The 19,384-nt window shown below is 40.5% G+C and overlaps 1 protein-coding gene across 11 annotated transcripts in view; it reads left to right on the plus strand.

Annotated features, from left to right (window-relative positions):
* Positions 1-19,384, plus strand: part of LOC122997441 (ankyrin-3-like) — a 126,770-nt gene that overhangs the window by 55,641 nt on the left and 51,745 nt on the right. For all 11 annotated transcript variants that reach the window (XM_044373564.1, XM_044373565.1, XM_044373570.1 and 8 more), the window contains exons 2-11: positions 7,280-7,381; positions 7,686-7,784; positions 9,760-9,858; positions 10,710-10,808; positions 12,611-12,796; positions 15,059-15,157; positions 16,894-16,992; positions 17,432-17,530; positions 18,113-18,310; positions 19,080-19,178. In XM_044373564.1, coding sequence (XP_044229499.1) covers positions 7,280-7,381; positions 7,686-7,784; positions 9,760-9,858; positions 10,710-10,808; positions 12,611-12,796; positions 15,059-15,157; positions 16,894-16,992; positions 17,432-17,530; positions 18,113-18,310; positions 19,080-19,178 — 1,179 coding nt within the window. The remainder of the gene's footprint in view (positions 1-7,279; positions 7,382-7,685; positions 7,785-9,759; positions 9,859-10,709; positions 10,809-12,610; positions 12,797-15,058; positions 15,158-16,893; positions 16,993-17,431; positions 17,531-18,112; positions 18,311-19,079; positions 19,179-19,384) is intronic.

The following is a 19,384-nucleotide window of genomic DNA, read 5'->3' on the forward strand; positions in this document are numbered from 1 at the left end:
GGTTTATTCTTACAATTTTTATTGTGTTTTTTTAAATTTAAAAACTTAGATTAATGTTGTGATTTGGTATTATCTTCAAAAAACATAAACATGGTTATTGACTGTCTCCAAGGTTGATATTATGGATGAGTGGTGCATGGAGTGGTGCGAGAATGACCTGTATCATGCATTATGACATTTGTGTTTTTGTCTGAATATTTAAAGTCAGCTGCAATCAAATGAAGAAATTTGGTGTGTAAACAGGTAGCTTCACATGCACCTGCATCTCCAAAATGTACAGTGTCTCTTCATGTTGTTAATGTTAAGGTTTGTATGTATTACTGTGCAAGTTGGATGCTTTTTCCTTTTAAAGGAATAGTTTTGGTATTTTCTGAAATGCAGTTTTTTGCTTTTGCAATTAGTGAGCTTTTGAATGTTAGTAGGCTGATTTTTTTAACCTTTGGACAGAGCCGGGCTAACTGTTTCCCCTTGCTTCCACTCTTAATGCTAAACTAAGCTAACCACCAGCTTCCTATGTAATATACAAACATGACAGTGATATCAATCATCTCATCTAACCCACACCATGAAAGCAAATTCCCCAAAATGTCAAACTATTCCTTTAAGATGGAAGCCAAGCTGTAAGGAATTCATCGAGCAGTGTGTTAAGCTCTTCACACACTAAAGCACTCTATGTCTACTGACATTTGGCTCTCTGAAAGAAAGAAAAAGATGTGACAGAAGATACCAAATGGAGGCACATTTTGAACAAAGCTTTTTTTCCCCCAGTAAAGCTCTCTATCAACGGAGAATGTGTTAGGAACATTTATTTATTGCAGTCTTTTCAGAGGTGAAACACTTAACAGATCCAGAGAGTAATTTACTCTCTTTCACTCATTCATTTACTTACTCACTCATACTGTCATTCATAGACACTCCTCCTAGTGGCCTTTAGCAAGCATGACCAATAAACCACTTGTCTCTTTGCAGTGCTCCTGAAATGTGCAGTGTTTTCCATTAGCAGCATGCGTAGAACGGAGGGATATTTTAGAGTGATGTTGGTGCCCGAAATAACAGCATAGAGTATGATGTTTACAGCCATGAGGGCAGTGAAGCAGATGCTCACGCACCTTGCATTGGAAATTTTGTGCAACTGAAATCTGAGGAGGATCTAAACGTAAAGAATCCAGTTGTAGGTTACCATTTATTGTTTTGCCAATAACTCTCTTTGCAGCCATTCCTCTCTAAGCTTTAATAATGATTTTTGTTATGAGCATGTTGACAGTGAAATGGGGGCATTAATTCATCAATAGCTTTGCTATATTTAGCCTTGAAAGAAAGAGAGAAATCAGGATGCTGGATGCAGGATGAAGGACTAAGCAGGTCGGGGAATTGGGGAAGTTCGATAGTTTAGAGATGAGAGAGATGGATGGTGTTGGTTGGTTGGTGGGGTGAAGGTCTTTGGCACCGGTGGGTGTTGTGGCCTGCCACTTGATGCCCCTGGCTTTGTGCTTGTAGAGCTGTGGAGCTCTGTGTGTTTTGTGCTGTCAGGAGAGCAGGGGATAAAGTGAAACAATACAGCCGCTGCTGGTCAGGCTCTCTGGTCTGGTCCAGTTCTAAGCTCGCTCAGTTCACCCTGAGCCTGCAGCACTGACATCAACATGCCCTGCAGGTCTGCGTTTGTATGTACATATTTTTGCCTGCATATGTTTTAAATAAACAATGTCCAAAAATGCTTGCATGCATTATACATGGCTGCATCACAATATGCGGTGTGTCGGGGTGAGATTTTGTTGTGTTACACGCTCGGTGCAAAGTGCCAAACTGACATCACCGGAGTCTGGCGCCCAGGGGATATCAGTCTCTATACAACTAAATATCCTCTATCTATTGAGATAATCACTCAGATGATGTCATGAGAAGAAGTGCCAAGTACAAATCAGCAGAAATGAAAGCAAAAGCTCTGTGGCTAAAAAATGAGATGACTCTCGATACCAAGAAAGATGGATGCAACAAAAATGTGAACCACCCAAAAAAACTGACTGCTCAGCCACTATTTGAGATCATGACAGATGCTGTGCCCCAATTCCATACTACATACTACCTGTATACAAGATGTTCTATATACTACTCTTCATAGGATACTGTTTTTTGAGATACACAAAAATCGTGTGCACCGTGGACATCGAACTGCAACTTTGTAATGACACAAAGAGAAACCAAACATTTTTAATACTATTTTTTTGTTTTTAAAGATCTCTATATTATATTCTATCATGTATTCTAATGTTTTGCAGCCGTGAGCAGCTCCTCCATTTCTTTTGTCCAGTTCATTGAAGGACAAGAGTATCCATCACACTCAAAATCAAACATTTTTTCCATGCATATACTGTTTTAAATTGTGATCATATTGAAAAGAATTATTATGTCTTTTGGAATTGGGACACTTCCTTTAATGTCTTTCCCCAAGAAGTTCCTCCAGAGTTTGTTATCATTGATATAGCAAAATCAGCTATTTACATTCACATTTCTTGTTAAAAATTACTGTCATAATTCTTAGATTTAGTTGACTCTCCAGTGCTTAGACGGACACATTAATACTATGGAAAAATTACAGAGGTTTTGTTGATGCACTATAGCAGATGTAGCTTTTAATGGGTTGTTCATCTTCAAAGAATTTCAATTGTAAAGTCTGACATCTTCAAAATGAGAAACAGAAGTAATCTGATTCAACCTATATAATCTATGCAACACTAAGACACGCTGTTCAGTTCAGTTTTTCCTCTCCCTTTTATGGAGCATCTGCAGACACCAGTCAGTGACCAGAGGGCATTTTTAATTAGAACTGAGATGGTTAATTGTCATTTTTACAGCGACTTACCCGGAAATTAGCTGCATTTTTGACTTTGTGAGACTTTAATTGGGAGTGATGCTATAACTCAGCTTTTCCAGCTATCACTTGTGTGTCAGATTTCTCTCTCGGTCTCTTTCTCTCATCCTCTCCTCTCTATCTAACATTAGATTAATGCTTTCCTTCAGGCTTAACCTAGTCTTTAATGGCCCCATTTTCTTTGAACCTCTGATCTGCGGAGGCTTAATGATATTTCTCTTACTAATCTCTTGCCCTGTCCTATGTAATGCTTCATTCACAAAGACTTCAAGATACGTCATGTTGGACATAGATGGGATGGGGATGAAGGGTTAGACATGTTAGTCGCTGGTTTTCACTGCTGGCATTAAGGGATAAACTGATGAGTGCAATGAATAGTGACTTATGGATGAAAACTACTTAATCTGTTGGCATTTAAGCTTTGGCAGAGAAAGAAAGGAGAAGCAAAGTGAACTGCATAATATTGATAAGATTATAGCAAAATGGTGACATGTAAACTTTTAATATGCTCTGTTAGACTGTTTTTGAGATGTGTCTATTTCCAAAGAGAGCACATTTACTTTTGTAGGTATGTATTAGTGTATCAACATTTAATGATTTTAAAACCTGCCAGTACAAACCAACAAGTGGTCCTCAATTACATATCAATGCATCACGCTGTTAAAAGAGGACTGGAGGACTACAGTATTACGTATGATGTTTGACTTACATAATATTTGATGTGTGTGCAAATCACTGAGAAATTGCCATGAAGGCTGCTTGTCCACAGCTGTGTAACCCCCGCATTTCCGTGTCAGAGGTTTTAGAGCGGTCAAACATTTGGTGACACTCAACAAAGCCTGAGAGTCGTGGGTCACACAGGCATGCTATACACACCATGGCACACACTTTTAGGACACATGCCGGTTATGTAAGATACAAAACGTCTGCTGGGATGTGTACCAGCATGCAGACGTGCACCCACACACACACACACACACACATGCTGCACTGGTATTATATTATGTGAAGAGACTTTGACTTGATTAACTGATAATGGAGGAAGGAATGGTGGTGATATTCTGAGATTATCTTCAAATTGGAGTTGGGTATAAACTTGGATTTCAGTCATTAAAGGAAAGTTAAGTAAATGTATTCATAGAGCACATTTACAAACAAGAAATGTTGACCAAAGGGCTTTACTAGAGAGGTTAAAAATACAGTAAGATGAATGCAAGAAAAGTATACTAAATGTATAGATAACTAAGAAATGAAAATTAATTATGATAGATTTTGCAACATCTTAAAAAGAATGTCCCTGGCAAATGGTTAAAAACAACAGAAGGAGAAGAGGAGAAGAATGTAAGAGGTAAAAGGAGAAGAAGAAATGATAGGATTTATGAATAAAGTTAAAGGGGACATAACATGCTTTTTGTGATTTTCTGTCATTTATATACTGTTTTGATGTCGACCATGTTTGACACATGGTCAAAGTTCTAAAAATTCAGGGGAACGTATGTAAAAACTAATGCACCGTTTGCAAAGTTACCTCTACTTCCTCGTCAAACTGACGTCAGATTGTTCACGTGTGGCTGTCCGTTCCGTAGCCCCTGTTGCTGAGGTTGTTCCATGGGTCGTTCACATTGTCCACTCGCATATTTCGGATTGGATTCAGGCTCAAATATGTATGGATATATTTGAGAAGTTTATATTTCCAGTAAAGAATGAGAACAAGAGGTTAAATCCTACTATTACTGAAGCTTCCAAGAGCTGGCCACTCAGAACAGAGTAGGCTTATCGGGAGAGGGGCCTTAAAGAGACAGAGGCTAAACTGAGAGGCTGCGTAAAGTGCCAGTGTAAGATAAATCAGGAGTTTATTGAAGTGTAAATCAAGCAATGATATTCCAGTGGAGCCCCAGAATAAAAATACAGACCTGGAAATGCGCATGATACACCCCCTTTAAATTTTTAAAGAAGTGTGTGAAGGTTATTTTGGGGGAATGACCCCATGATCGTGCTCTGTTTATATTCCCTTCTTGCTAGCATGCTTTCTCATCAAGACAACATTGTTTTCATTCCTGAAGAGCACTGCTTGTGAACAATAACCACCATGAATTATGTTGATACCATATGACATGTAGCCAAAATGCAGGGGATGGATGAAGTATCATTGAAGAAGTGGCAGGGAGTTAATTTCAGTGGCAGTGTTTAGGTGGTGACGCTGTGATGACAGTGAGGCAGTGAAGATTGCCTGCTGGCTGGGTTGCAAGGTGTTTCTTACAGGTCATCATGAAGCACACTTGGTATCCATGTCAATGACCAACAAGTAGAAGACCTCAGTCTGGGACTTTTGGGGCTTTTGTGAGTGCTATTATGATTATGATATAGAATTACAGTAAATTATATATTTAATGGTGTGTTTGTCTAGTTGGTCCCCAGTTTATCGCCACTGAAATTAAACATTTTTGTCTTTCCTTGGTCATCATCCATATTCACACTACTTCTAAAACATTTTGTTTTTAGGCTGTAGTAACAGCAGATCAGATTCAGGCCACTGCTTTGGAGATTTATGAGTTTTCATAGATCTATTTCACTGTATAGTGCAGCTGTGCCACAATGTACCTCAGCCTTGCCAATATTAATGATTCTTTTGCAGCTGGTGCCAGAGATTCTCACTTGACTTGCTTATGGCAGCATCTGACCAGGAGCCTCTTTTACAAATCATCCTCAGGATTTTACCATGCTGCTTTAAACGTTTTTACTGCTTTGTCTGTTTATGGCACATGTTGCATTATTTATGTAGCCTGTGCCTCATCTTTGTAGTGATCATGCTGGTTCAGGCCCTGTGCCAGTGACACAGTCTGCTATATCAGGACTTTTCTCAAGTTCCCATTGGAACAGAAATATCATTAGTGGTTCACTGCTATCAAACAGTCCTCTGGGGGTTGGTGGTATTGAAAAAGGAAGAAGACATTTCTAGATGCGGGCTGATTGGCTGCAGAGATATGAGCTTCAGCTTAATGGTCTCTTATAATCAGGAAATGACTTAGTTTCCAGTTAACACCGCCTCATCTTCCATTATTTTTGTTTGTCTACACATCTGTGCATGTATACACAGCCTATCAGTGGAACAATCTGTTGTTGGATGTCTTTGTTCACTCACATTTTGGCATTGGGTCAGATCCCTCTACGTCCGTCAGAGTTATTTCTGGAAGAGCATGTTGGTGGGGGAGGCGGAGAGTACAGTGTTGGATAACCGCTTGTACCATTTGGCCCTACTGAGTTTATCCTAAGTGTCTCTGGACGCAAGGCTAAATATAGCAGGTCTGGGCTTTTGATAATTCAGGGGAATTTGGTTTTTGAGCCTCTATTATGAAGCAGCATATCACAGCTTCCCTCCCCCCTGCTCTCAGCAGCTCCAGAGCTGAGTTTTACAAAATGCTTTGTGTGTGTGTGTGTGTGTGTGTGACTACTGCGAAGAAGGGTGACAAAATGTGCAGAGTTTGCTGTGTGTCACTTTATGTCAAACCCAGTGTCATAAGACTTAACATGAACATGGAAAAGAAACCCAACCTCTCTCTCTTCTTCTCTCTCTTAGCTTTCTCCATCTTTTTCTTTGTCTGCTCTCATCCATCTTTCGATCTCCATCCCCTCCCTCTCTCTTCCTCACACACACACACACGCACACACACACGCACACACACACGCATGCACATACGCGCACATGCACACTACATTTGTTATAGGGGCAAAAACATGCTTGCCTCATCATTTTATTTTGGTGTGCAAAGCCCTATTTCTGTAAAGGACAGTCAAGCAGAATAGAGGATGCTGTGCTTCTGGTAGCACCGCGACACAGACTCACAACTGATTTACTGGTGGATACAGAGGAGATCTCCGTGGCAGCTGTAAGAATCGCCCGGTCTTTGAACTTCCTACCTTTGGGAATTAGAGACATTTGGATTTGATAAAGCTGAACATCCTTTGGGATGTGTTGAATGACGGAGGATGACGTGAATTGTTGGGATGATACACTATGCTGGGGCTCTGTTGGCTTTCTCATGGATTCACTCGCTGAGATATTTGTGTTTTAATTCTGTCTTGCTTTGAGACACCGGTGGACCTCTGAAACGTCAATTTTAAAGGGACAATGGACCTACTGTGTGTGTGGATATTGGCTTTGTTTTTTCCTTTGTTAAGATGTTTTGTGGATGTCTGAGAAATGATGACAGAGTTCTATCTGGTACAGTAAAATTCTGGCATTTGTATGTGCTTTTTACTTGTTTTTGTTCTCCTGTGTGCCTAATTGTAACAGTTGGATGATTTGATGAATAAGCTCGTGGCAAGTGCCTGACCTGATCTACTCACCTTCTCTCTCTCTCTCTCCCTCTCTCTCTATCTCTCTCTCCCTCTCGTTTTTCGTCTCTCCAGTCTGACAGTAATGCCAGTTACCTACGAGCAGCCCGGGCAGGGAACCTCGAAAAGGTTCTTGACTACCTCAAGTCTGGGGTTGAGATTGATATTTGCAATCAGGTGAGTTTTCTAACACTGTTATTAACAAGCTGAGACGTTCTTATGGGTGTCTGTGCTGCTTTGTAAGAAAGAAGAATCTGAAGTTATGCTTTTTCTACACGCATGAACATACTCATGTCATTATGCTGCATCAGCCGAATTGCAAATTGATGTCAATTGATCTAAAGGGCTCTAACTGAACAATCAGGATCAGCCTCTAGAAGTAATACGTTACGATTTGAAGCCATCCAATTAACACCATTATTTCATTCCATATCATACTGCATTAGCTACTCTAACTCCTCTGTATATGTTTCTTTCTCAGAATGGTCTGAATGCTCTTCATCTAGCCTCCAAGGAGGGGCATGTGGAGGTTGTTGCCGAGCTGCTGAAGCTCGGAGCCACTGTGGATGCAGCCACAAAGGTAAGGCCCACCCCATCACCTATCGCAGCAGCTCAGCTGATGTTACAGAGGACTTTATTTGGATCCAGCACAAATCATGGCTGCACTGTAGGATTAAACTGCACGCAGCTACAGTACAACTCCTGTAAGTGTGCAGCCCTCGTTAGTGTTTAGTATTAGATAAATATGTAATGATCCCTGTGGGGATTGCTGCTGGAGTGCTGAGAAGGAAAAATAAAATATATGCCAGAATCGAGCAGAAAGACCACACTATAACATACAGAGCTGACAATTTCAATGCTAAATTCATTCACTGGAAATGTGTGAAATAAAGTACAAGTTGAAAAGTAGTTGCAGCAATAGTGTTATATTTTACGTACTGAACAATGTGATATCATTTAATATAATGCATCAGGGGAGGGTCTCTCCCTTTGAAGCCTCTTTCCTCAGATGCTAAAAGGAGTTGAGAGGGAGAGCCATTAAAAACATTATCCAGATTTGCGCCTGGAAGGCTCCCATCCAGTCGTCTCATTCAGCCTCTCTGCCACAGGCCACAGGCCTAGTGCTGACATAAACACAGGACACAATGAAATATTCAAGATCAAGGAGAAAATCTCCCCAATTAAAGCCTCTCAATTGTGACCCCGAGGATGCTGAGGAATTAGTTTAAGATCTTGGGGATTCACTGCCTGCGCCCCAATGCCTATCAATTTCTATTTTATGCAGCCGAGGGAGACAATCAAGGAGGCAGTGTTATCAAGGATACCTAGATTTAATAAAACAGAGTGTTCCATTTAGGCTGTGTGAGTGTTTGATGCTAAAGTTAATTGTGTATCTGTCACTCTAATGTTGCACTGCTCTTGTTCTGTTAGAATTAAACAAGAGGCCTTGTCCTCGGTTCATTAGCCTTCGACAGCTCTAAAACAAATGCTAGACTTGTGAAGCTTACAATGTTGAGACTGTTAGAGAGATGTTGCTTTAACTCTGCTGTGATTTGGGGTTTTTCATGAAGCTTTTATTGTTCAATTTGAAACAGTCAGAGAAGAGTTATTTTGCTTCTTTTTTAGGCTGTAGTGTTGTCATCGTACTAGACTACACTAACATTAAAGATGTTCAAGACCAAGTAGTGCATAGGGCCATAGTCAGAATCTGTTCAACAGTGTGATGTGTTGCCAATCTCTCACAGATGTTCAAACACAGATGTGTTCAAAAATTACAAAAGACTTGAATCAACACTTCTCTCAACAAACGCTGGAACTTATCAGCTTCATCCAGGTAGTGAGTGTATATTGCAGAGTTTTTGCGTTGGATTGCACTATATTACACTAATGTCCCTGAAAAGTAGCATTTTACAAAGAAAATAAAATGCAGTAGAGTTACTGTGGGAGCAAGTAAGGAAGTGTAACATAAAGCATAATCGGTGAGATGGCCTGTCAACATTGTAAAGTAACAATATTTAGATTTATGATTTAGATCATAAAGTAATAGTAGAGCTGGTTTGTCTGTTATTGTATCTTTATCTACATTTTATACTAAACAGTCTTGTCTGTCTTATTATTAATCTGCCTTGTGACTGCTACAGTATACAGTGCATGTGACAGGTCACTGTCACGAATAACAGAGCCCAGTGTCACGCGGCCAGGAGACAGTCTGGGGGGGTCGGCTCTGCCTTCACAAGGACCTGCACAGGTTCATAAAAAGCCTCCTGTAGTTTTATTTATGTCCGAGGCGCAGTGGGAGCTCATTTATGTGCGGGACATAGGGTATCGGAAGTGACACATTGTTGGCAGTGCAGGCGGGGGGGTGCCAGAGCTGGAATACCAGTGGTATTAAAGTATGGTCAGTGTGAGGGGATTCACTAGGACACATGGATACCGACATTGATATATATACAGACTTTGGTACACACACGAGACAGTCACACACACACACGAAACGATTGGACAGGTGGGGCAGAGCTTAACACACATTCCTGTCGTTGTTCCATGTAATCCAGAAAGGAAACACTGCTCTGCACATAGCCTCGCTGGCTGGCCAAGCGGAAGTCGTCAAAGAGCTGGTGACTAATGGCGCCAATGTCAACGCACAATCTCAGGTGGGATATGCACATGACACGCACATAATGTCAGTGAACGAGGTCATGGAGGTTTACATGTAGGAGCTGAAACAACTTCAATTTACTTACCCTGCTGTGATGGACACCTTCATTTAGATGAATGTATCATCAAGTCACTGACTTTGAGGGAATCACTCAGTGGAAAGATTCTCACTCACAGAATGTGGCATCATGCCAACTAGGCCTCGGTCTCTCAAGGAAACTGCTCTCTTTGCGTTTTACATTTAACTCTATGAGATCAAGGTGAGAAGAGGGATTTCACTCACCTTCTTGTCATCTTCCTCTGATCTTATCAAACTCTTAAACAGCTAGTAGAGATGTACTTCAGATCAACAGCAACACAAAAGTTAGTATGTCTATTAGATCTTTTTATGTCGTCAATAATAAGTTAATTACTCAGTGATATAGGTAAAATTTGATTGTATACAAACACATCCAAATAACTTCCTAAACAAACTGAAGGTTATAACTGAGAGATCATTTCATTGTGTAGCGAGTATTATTTCAGGCATACTGGGACATTTTCAGGATGTTTTATGATGTTGTTTATATGCAAAAAAAAAAAAAAGACAAAACAGCCTGCAATTATCTCATAATGAAAAACACACCCAAAACCAAATCTAAAAGAGGCTTTATATCATATGGTTTCATTTTTTGTTGTTTTTGTTTCTTTTCTTGAAGGCTGTTTGTTGAGCTGGTTTTAAGTAGACATCTTAAATCTGCCAACAAGGAAACAATCACTTCAAAACTGTGTAGAGCATGTCTAACTAGTTGAAGCATAAGTGTCTAGCCTGTTATAACATTAAGTGTGTTTATGCTTGTGTGCGCAGAATGGATTCACCCCTCTGTACATGGCAGCCCAGGAGAATCACCTGGAGGTGGTGCGGTTCCTTCTGGAGAACAACGCCAGCCAGAGTATGGCCACTGAGGTACTGTGCATGTGTGTGTGTGTGTGTGTTTTTGTTATTGTGTGTGTGTGTGTGCGTTCAATGTGTATGTGTGCCAGTCCTGCGTTCCACCTCTCTATAGTCGTACCATTGTGTCTCCATGCATTTTCTCTGCCTCAGTCATATATGGTCTTTACATCTGTTGTACTAACCACCTCCGTCTCCTCTCCTTCTCTGTTTCCTTCCCCTCCACCTTTTACCATCCCAACCCTCTACTCGCTCTACATCTGTCTGTGTCTCCGTCCGTTTCTTCTTCATCTCTCTGTCCTCTCTTTTATCTCATCCTGTCTGTCTCACATTCTCCCCTTCTTTCTACCCTCCTCCTCTGCCTTGCCCCTTCTTCCGCTCCCCCCCCCCCCCACCTCCCTCCCCATCTCTTCACGAGGGACTAGGCAAAGCTTCATTGATTGGTAGTGTATGGTGGTGGAGGCAGAGTGACCTTGAGTGGGTCACTGATGAGGTCTGCTGCGCTCACTGCCTCTCCTTCACGGCTGCTGCTGCCGTTACTGCTCTGATTTACGTTGCTCAGCTTGTGGAACCCATACACACACACACACACACACACACACACACACACACACACACAAATACTTATCAGTCACCACACGTATACACACACAAGCACGTGCACATATGGAGATAAATAGCTGATGGGGCTAATGGAATACCCAGGAAGTCTACAGTCTGCTGGTTAACATCAATGGGCTACATGGAAGAACACTGGGATGCCCTTCAGGACATGCATACACATAGAATATGTTCGCACATACACACACACACGCACACACACATAGATCCAGTACTTGTGTGAACATGATATATGAATGCAGGCACATATGCAAGTGCACAAATACCTCTGCACACACATTCAGACATGCAGTATGCAGAAAGCACGATATGACAGTTAAATTATGCAACATAAGGGGAATGTGTGTGGGAGATACATGTGCTTTTTCAACCCCATCCTCTCATTATGTAACTTACATCAGAGTTCTATATGGAGAGGAGGCTCGTAAATGTACAGTAACTTCTATATCTGTTTGACACATGGGGTATTAAGTTATGATTTACCATCCTCAATGCTATAAGCATTCAACTCCTAACATGTCAGGAGGTTGAACTCAAAAGTTTTCTGTTTTGAGCTTTGAGTGTCCAGATGATTTTTTTTCTTGAGACCTCCCAAGGAAACACTGAGACAAGAGACTTAGTAATAGTATATTATATATATAATATTAAAAATTAACCTCCGGTAATGCTTTACTAAAAGATAAAAAATCATAATGTAATCTCTGACTCTTCTGGCAAAATTACCCTTAAAAACAAAATGTTTGTAGTTTAACATAGAGGCATATTACTGTTGCCCTTATGTTACCCCTCACTTTAGCTTTTTTAGTGACATTTATGGATATTTATGCAAAAACAAATCACAAATTTTAGCTCATTCTCAGACTAAACCTTTGCACTATAAAGATTTGTCGTTTAAAACAAAAAATATGTTAAAAAAAACAAAACAAAACAAACCTGAATCCATTGGATCATTAATAACACCTGCATTATCTCTTCTTTAACACTTCTACACAATTAAAGGGGTCTTGCATTGCTTTCCTCTGTGCCTGCAGCTAAATAATAATTCAGCAAAATGTAATATTGGAGCAGCATCTCTCCATAACCTGCTCTTAACCCGCACATGTCATCACTACCATCCCATATCTCTTCCATCACCAGTAATGCATTTGGCACCCATCTGAGCCCCACTGACTTCCTCTCTCTCTCCTCACATGCAGGATGGCTTCACCCCTCTGGCGGTGGCCCTCCAGCAGGGCCATGACCAGGTGGTCTCCCTGCTGCTGGAGAACGATACAAAGGGCAAGGTACGCCTACCTGCCCTGCACATCGCTGCCCGCAAGGACGACACCAAGGCCGCGGCCCTGCTCCTACAGAATGACCACAACGCGGACGTCGAGTCCAAGGTGAGCAACGGTCTCTAGACAGTTGCTTTGTTTTTTGTTTTTTTGAACAGTTAATTGTTTCTTTAATTATTGATGCCTTTGGTTGTGTTTCTTTCAGTTTTTTGTTTCTTGCTACCCTTTTCTCTCTTTCTTTCTTGATGCTCTTTTTGGCAGATAGGGGAAGGGAGCAGAAGTACATTTTTGTTTTTGTATATATTGAATCACACTGTTGTACATAACTTGTATAATAACTTGTATCCTTTAGGATGACAGGTGTGAGGAGATGTGGATGTATGATCACGCTGAGGGATTTTAGTTTGAGAAATAACTTTCTCAAAATTAAAATCTTCTTAAATAACAACTTTGATTATAAGTGCAGAACGTTTTTCCCTTGAATTATTTCATATTGAGCTCTTTATCCCCTCTCTCTGCTCCTCCACTTCATGTGAGTGGAGGCCCTTTTTTGTTGTTTTGCTCACTAACTGCCCATTCTCTCCTCTCTTGGCTGACTTTGTAGATGATGGTGAATAGAACAACAGAGGTACACCTCTACTCAGTACATTACTTAGTCTCTCCATCGCAGCTCATAAACAGTTTGAAAAATAAAACCCTAAACACTTCAGTGCCCCTGATTTAATGCAGTAGTGTTTCTGCAGCCCTTTGTCGCATCCCCTTTTCCATTTTAACTCAGTCTCGTCTTCCTCCTGTTCATTGCTTCATTCATGTAGCAGATATCTCTAGTTTTAGCAAAAGTCAGAATTACAGCGCATGTTTCACTACTACTGATTTAGCAAAGCCTGAAGCTGAAGGCTTGGGTATCCAGACTGTCCATGATTTTAATGGTTTCATGGTGCCTAAAGTTTATGTTTCGGCTGTTATTTTTGGCAAATTATTTGTGACTAACTGTTGTCCTGATGTGTTCTGACACAGTCGATCCATGAAACTGATTAACATGATAACCAGTGCTGGCATGAAAAATGGTTATCATCTATTAGAAAGTAGTGGTTTGTCCATAACCTGCATGGCAACCAATTCTCCATTAAGCTGTAAAGGAACCCAGCCTTCTAGCAACAGACAGCTAGTCTAATTAGTTCATTAGTTTACCCTTTATTCATTCTTAGTACTTCTAATCCTCAACCCTTGCACCTCAAGCATTTTTCATGGGACCAAAGCAACAAGCTACCTCAACACTGCTTCTATGGTAACACAGGCCCCTTCATCACACCAAAGCCAGGTGGCCACCTTCTGTGTGGCCCTGTTTTGGTTGGCATTGTTTCTGGCTTTGGCAGGCTGACCAGATAACTGCTATGATTCATCCAAAAATGGCTTTGTTGATCTGAGGCTCATGCATCATGGTAAACAAGTTTGTTTATCAGTGGATGGAAGATGGAAGAAAGTTAGTGCAGATTTTAGGAAAAAACAAGAACAAGATTAACATCCTGTTGGTCCATCAAAGTGTCAGGTTTAAACCTTACTTTTCTAATGTGATTGTGTAACAAATGCTCATAGTTTTAGTGTTTTTGGTCCGGATGTTTGGGACATTGGATATCAGCACAGTGGATACACATGTCTGAGACACCTGCTTTCCACTGGATTATTAATTATTTGAAATTGAGATTCAAATAATTAGACAGCTTAATGTGAGATTCATTCACTGATTGGATGAGACCTTTTCCAGTGTCCTGCTGCTTTGACAGCTGTTGCACAGTAAGCCAGGGGTTTTACCAGGATCTGACTCTCATTCAAGATGTTATCCAACAGACATTAGGTTCATTTGCGGGACAATTTTAGCACAACAAATTGATCAAAATGTTATAAATGAGATGACTTAGATTTACTATAATTACATTTAAATAGTTTCTGTTGAACTTGTACACTGTGGTAAACAATGCATGAGTTTGATAGATATGAGTTTGACAGATAAACGAGTAGTTTATGCGTAATGAGTTATATTTCAGAGCACATAGAAGCTCATATGGTATACTGAATTTTATACCCTTTAGTTGTCAGCATACCATTGGCCCCATGTTTGATGCTTCAATAAAAGGACTTTTTCTGCCCCTGTGAGAAAAGTCAGGTGTCAGTGTAACAGTGTATAGTTGAATATGTCTTTGTCTGATTGAGTGTGATTGTACGTAGGCTATAGGCCTGTGTAGTCCGCTATAAAACTCAAGGTCTGTATTGACTTTTACAAGTGTGGCAGGTTTCACTGTTTGTAACATGATGTGTGTGCTTGTTTGTGTGTTTGCATGTGTGTGCTGTACGGCTTTCTCCCATCCTCAGAGTGGTTTCACCCCGCTTCACATCGCAGCTCACTATGGCAACATTAACGTGGCCACACTACTGCTGAACCGAGGGGCTGCTGTGGACTTCATGGCGAGGGTGAGTTTATTCTGCCCTCTGCTGTCTGAGAGGGGTATTACCAACACTGACGGTAAACAGTAGTAAAGATGCACTAACCACATATGGTGAAAACAGTGTCCACTGGGGAAACACAGAGGTGTATTGTATTGTTAACGCCTTCATGTTGGACTCCTTGCAAATGAAAGCCATTAATAAACACCAACTCATTCTACAGTTTGCATACATGTTGAGTTCGTCAGGGAAAGAGCATCAGCTGAAGACACAACATGTAAAACATTGGATGTATCATGCTGGGTTTATTAGTAGACTTGGCGTTGAGAGGTGAAGGCAGAAGAAAAACACTGTGAAACCAAAACCACCCACATGAACTGTAATGAGTTGTTGAACTCTCTCTCTTGTTTTTCCCTTACATCTAATGAAACTTTTCAACACGGACAAATAAAAAATCACAGTAAAGGACCAAAATTAAAACATGGTGCACACCTCTTTTCCAGTACACTTTACAATGTGAAAAAGAGATCTATTCAGTTGTAGCATGTTTCATAGAAATTAAGAATTAATCCAGTCTCTACCCTTAAATAGATAAGAATTGATAAGGTGTCTCTTTCAAATACAGGAGGAGATCAAGGGATGTTCTGTTCCTAAATTGGTCACTTTTAACCAAGAGGGTTAAATGAGAAAAATACAGTACACTTATTTATATGATGATTATATTTGTTCTAAAAAAAACATCATTTTTTGAGAACAACAGGAAGTTTAGCTATAGGATAGATGTGTTAAGGTCACCTACAGATATATTGTGTTTTTAAAAAAACAAGGTACCGAATTTGCTGTTTTGTATTATAAAACAGAGATTATGGTAAAGCTATTTCTATACTTAGTATCTATGATGATCTACAAGTCAAATGACTGATCAAAAAACTGTATACAAGGAAACGCCACACTGGTGAAGGCAACATAGCCAAAAGTGTTTGGTGAATAAAGAATGGTGTACTGGAGAAGAGTTGTGAGACATGCTTTAATTTAGACGGACTTGCACTGAAGCTCATATTGGTCTACACCTCGCTGTGGGTGCATTCTTAAAGTTACACACTGTAAACAACGCCAACTGACAAGGGGCATCATTATCATTCATTTAAAGAATCAAATTCCCTACTCTCCATTAAATAAAGTAGCCAGCAGTATGTTTGTCACATTAGCCGATCTGCATCTCAGTGTTCATAATAGGTGACTGCACTCTTACTTAAAGATTGATATAATAAGCAGGGTATTATTTAATATTTACTATAATCCAAGAGCGCCTGCCTTCAAAAATGTGTTTGTTGTCACATTAGCTTACCAGAGTCAACAGTGGTCCATAATTATATCAGCTAGTGTCTGAAGGAGTGTTGGTGCTTATGCTGCTTTTTGACACTGATTACATGTTGGATCCAGGGAGTCATGCTACAAAAGTGGAGGGATTAAACAATGAAGCTGTTTCACCACTGTTGCTTGCTTAATTATAAGAGACTGTGCACCCTTAATGAGGAGTACTGTAGGGTTTCCATTAGAGCTGAGAAAATATCATTAAAAGCATTACAATCTATTTACAGTCCACCAGATTATATGTTCTAATATATCTAATTAAATACGTAAAATTTAATTACAGACATTTTCAGTTGATGACCATAATGTTTGCTTTTGTGCAAATAATGAACCATTACATCTATTTTGACAGGTGAATCACAACACTAATGTCCTCTTTTTTTGTTCAGAATGACATCACGCCGCTTCATGTGGCAGCAAAAAGGGGCAACAGCAACATGGTCAAGTTGCTGCTGGACAGAGGGTCCAAAATTGACGCCAAGACAAAGGTGAGAACCCAGTTCTCATAAGAGCAGTAAGAAACACAAACACACAGACACATGATGCTGAAGGGAATTCTCCGTAGGTTTAATCCGTCACTGTAGTTTGTAGAAAAATCAGCTGCTGACGTGCATTTAAGATCATCAGTTCTTAACGTTCAATAAGGGATAAGTCATCAAATGAAACACCACACAATCCATGTCAAATGTACATATTCTTTACTCATTTTGTTTCCATAATGCAACTATACTCATCAATACTGCACCCAAAATTGTACCCTTTACAACTTTTTTTTTTACACAATTTTAAACTTTAGTAAGTAAGATAAGTTAAGATAAAACTTTATTGATTAACCCAAGGGAAGAAATTCATGGTTTCACAACAATAAAGTTGTATCTTCTATTTAATTCTATTTTGTTCTAACACAAATGCTCTCTCCTTCTCCAGGATGGTCTGACACCTCTTCACTGTGGGGCGAGGAGCGGTCACGAGCAGGTGGTAGAAATCCTACTAGACCGAGGAGCTCCTTTCCTGTCCAAGACCAAGGTAGCTACTGGGACGCTCAATTCAGGAGACACTGCTTTACTTAGAATAGGAAAGGAAAGGTCACAAACACTCACTGGCAGTAATAGAATAGAATTGAATAGAATAGAATAGGTCACATTTCAACAGTAACATTATAATAAACACAGTTGTTTGTATAAATTAGTTCTCTTCACCACACAGCGCCATTTGAAATCTATTATCCAGTCAGATAGCAGGCCTGTTGTTGTTGCTGTAGTGTTGTCGCATTGTCTCCATAACGTCTGTGCGACCTCTCCAGAACACCCTGTCTCCGCTGCGTAGCCCTACAGTTTGACCGCGCAGGACGACCAGTGTAACAAAATAGACATTGTTGTAATGGCCTCGTTATAACAATGCTTCTGTAACCTTCTCAGCAACTTCCTTCACAGTCTGTCTGTGCAGCGCATGGCCACGCCCTAACTTACTATGTCTGTCTGTCCATCTGTCTATGTGTCCGTCTGCGTGTGTGTTTGTCTCTCTCTTTGTCTCGCTCTCTGTCTGCCCCTCTCTTTCTCTCCCCCTCTCTCTCTCTCTTTCTTTCCCTCTCTCTCCCCCCCACTGTAGAACGGCCTATCACCGCTCCACATGGCCACTCAGGGGGACCACCTTAACTGTGTCCAGCTCCTGCTCCAGCATGACGTGCCGGTGGACGACGTCACCAACGACTACCTGACCGCGCTGCACGTTGCTGCTCACTGTGGTCACTACAAGGTGGCCAAGCTCATCGTGGACAAGAAGGCCAATCCAAACGCCAAGGCCCTGGTAGGAATCTGAAGGGGTGGGAAGAATGGGACTGAAAGTAAAAAGTCAAAGGGTCGTGTGGGAGCAGATTCTGGACCAAAAGTGACATTGTTGGACAAAGGTTGCTGAAAGACAATATCTTTGTGCTGATGTTCATTTTTTTTTAAATTTGATCGTTGTCTGAGTACGAGTGTTCAGTGTTGAAAATGTCCCTTTGTAAAGAATAATGGATCAATAATGATGATTGGTTAGAAAGGAGCTTTTATCATCTACTGTAGATGATGTAAAATGATTCAACCAGTAGGCTATTGCTGCACTGATTCACTTCAAGAGAATGAGAAAAGGATTGGACACTAAGGCGTACAAATTTCACCCGAAAGTGATAAAAAATTGATACATGATGCAGTGGGGAAGAAAAGCAGAGAATTTTTGAGTGCAAGAGGGTGAAGCAAGGTGGTAGAAATCTCGAATTTTGAAGAGTAGATTTAACTTGATTTACACAAAAAGATACAAAAGGAATTTTCTAAGATTTGAGGAGGAGTAGAAGAACTGAGAGAGAAAAGGTTTCCTTCTCACCCCTGTGGTTTGCAACTGTCATTTTCTTTACCACTCGTTCATTTCCTGGCAGATCATTTGCTTCTCCCTATCAGCCTAATAAAAAGAGCCACACAGCTGTTCTTCGTTTTGTAGCTGTGGAAATTCCATCTTGAAGATACTGGAGTGTGGGCTTTACACTGATCTGTTTTTTTTTTTCTTCTTCTTCTTCTTCTTCTTTTCTGTCTGTGTGCAGAACGGTTTCACCCCGCTTCACATCGCCTGCAAGAAGAACAGAGTCAAAGTGATGGAGCTGTTGCTAAAACATGGAGCTTCTATCCAAGCTGTCACTGAGGTACTACAGCAGAACGGACCACAGTTTATTCTACTCTACTTGACTCTGCCTTTTACCACTTGGTGCCAGAAGTGGTTCCTATAAATTGTAGTGACTTCTAACTATTCAGAGCTATACCAATTAATACATTCCAGCTTTCCTTTTAATAGGGATTTGTCTTAGTGCTACTTCTAAATTAAGAGCGTAAGGTGACATGTTATGATAAT

Source organism: Thunnus albacares, chromosome 14 (assembly GCF_914725855.1).
Source record: "Thunnus albacares chromosome 14, fThuAlb1.1, whole genome shotgun sequence".
NCBI classification, from domain to species: domain Eukaryota; kingdom Metazoa; phylum Chordata; class Actinopteri; order Scombriformes; family Scombridae; genus Thunnus; species Thunnus albacares.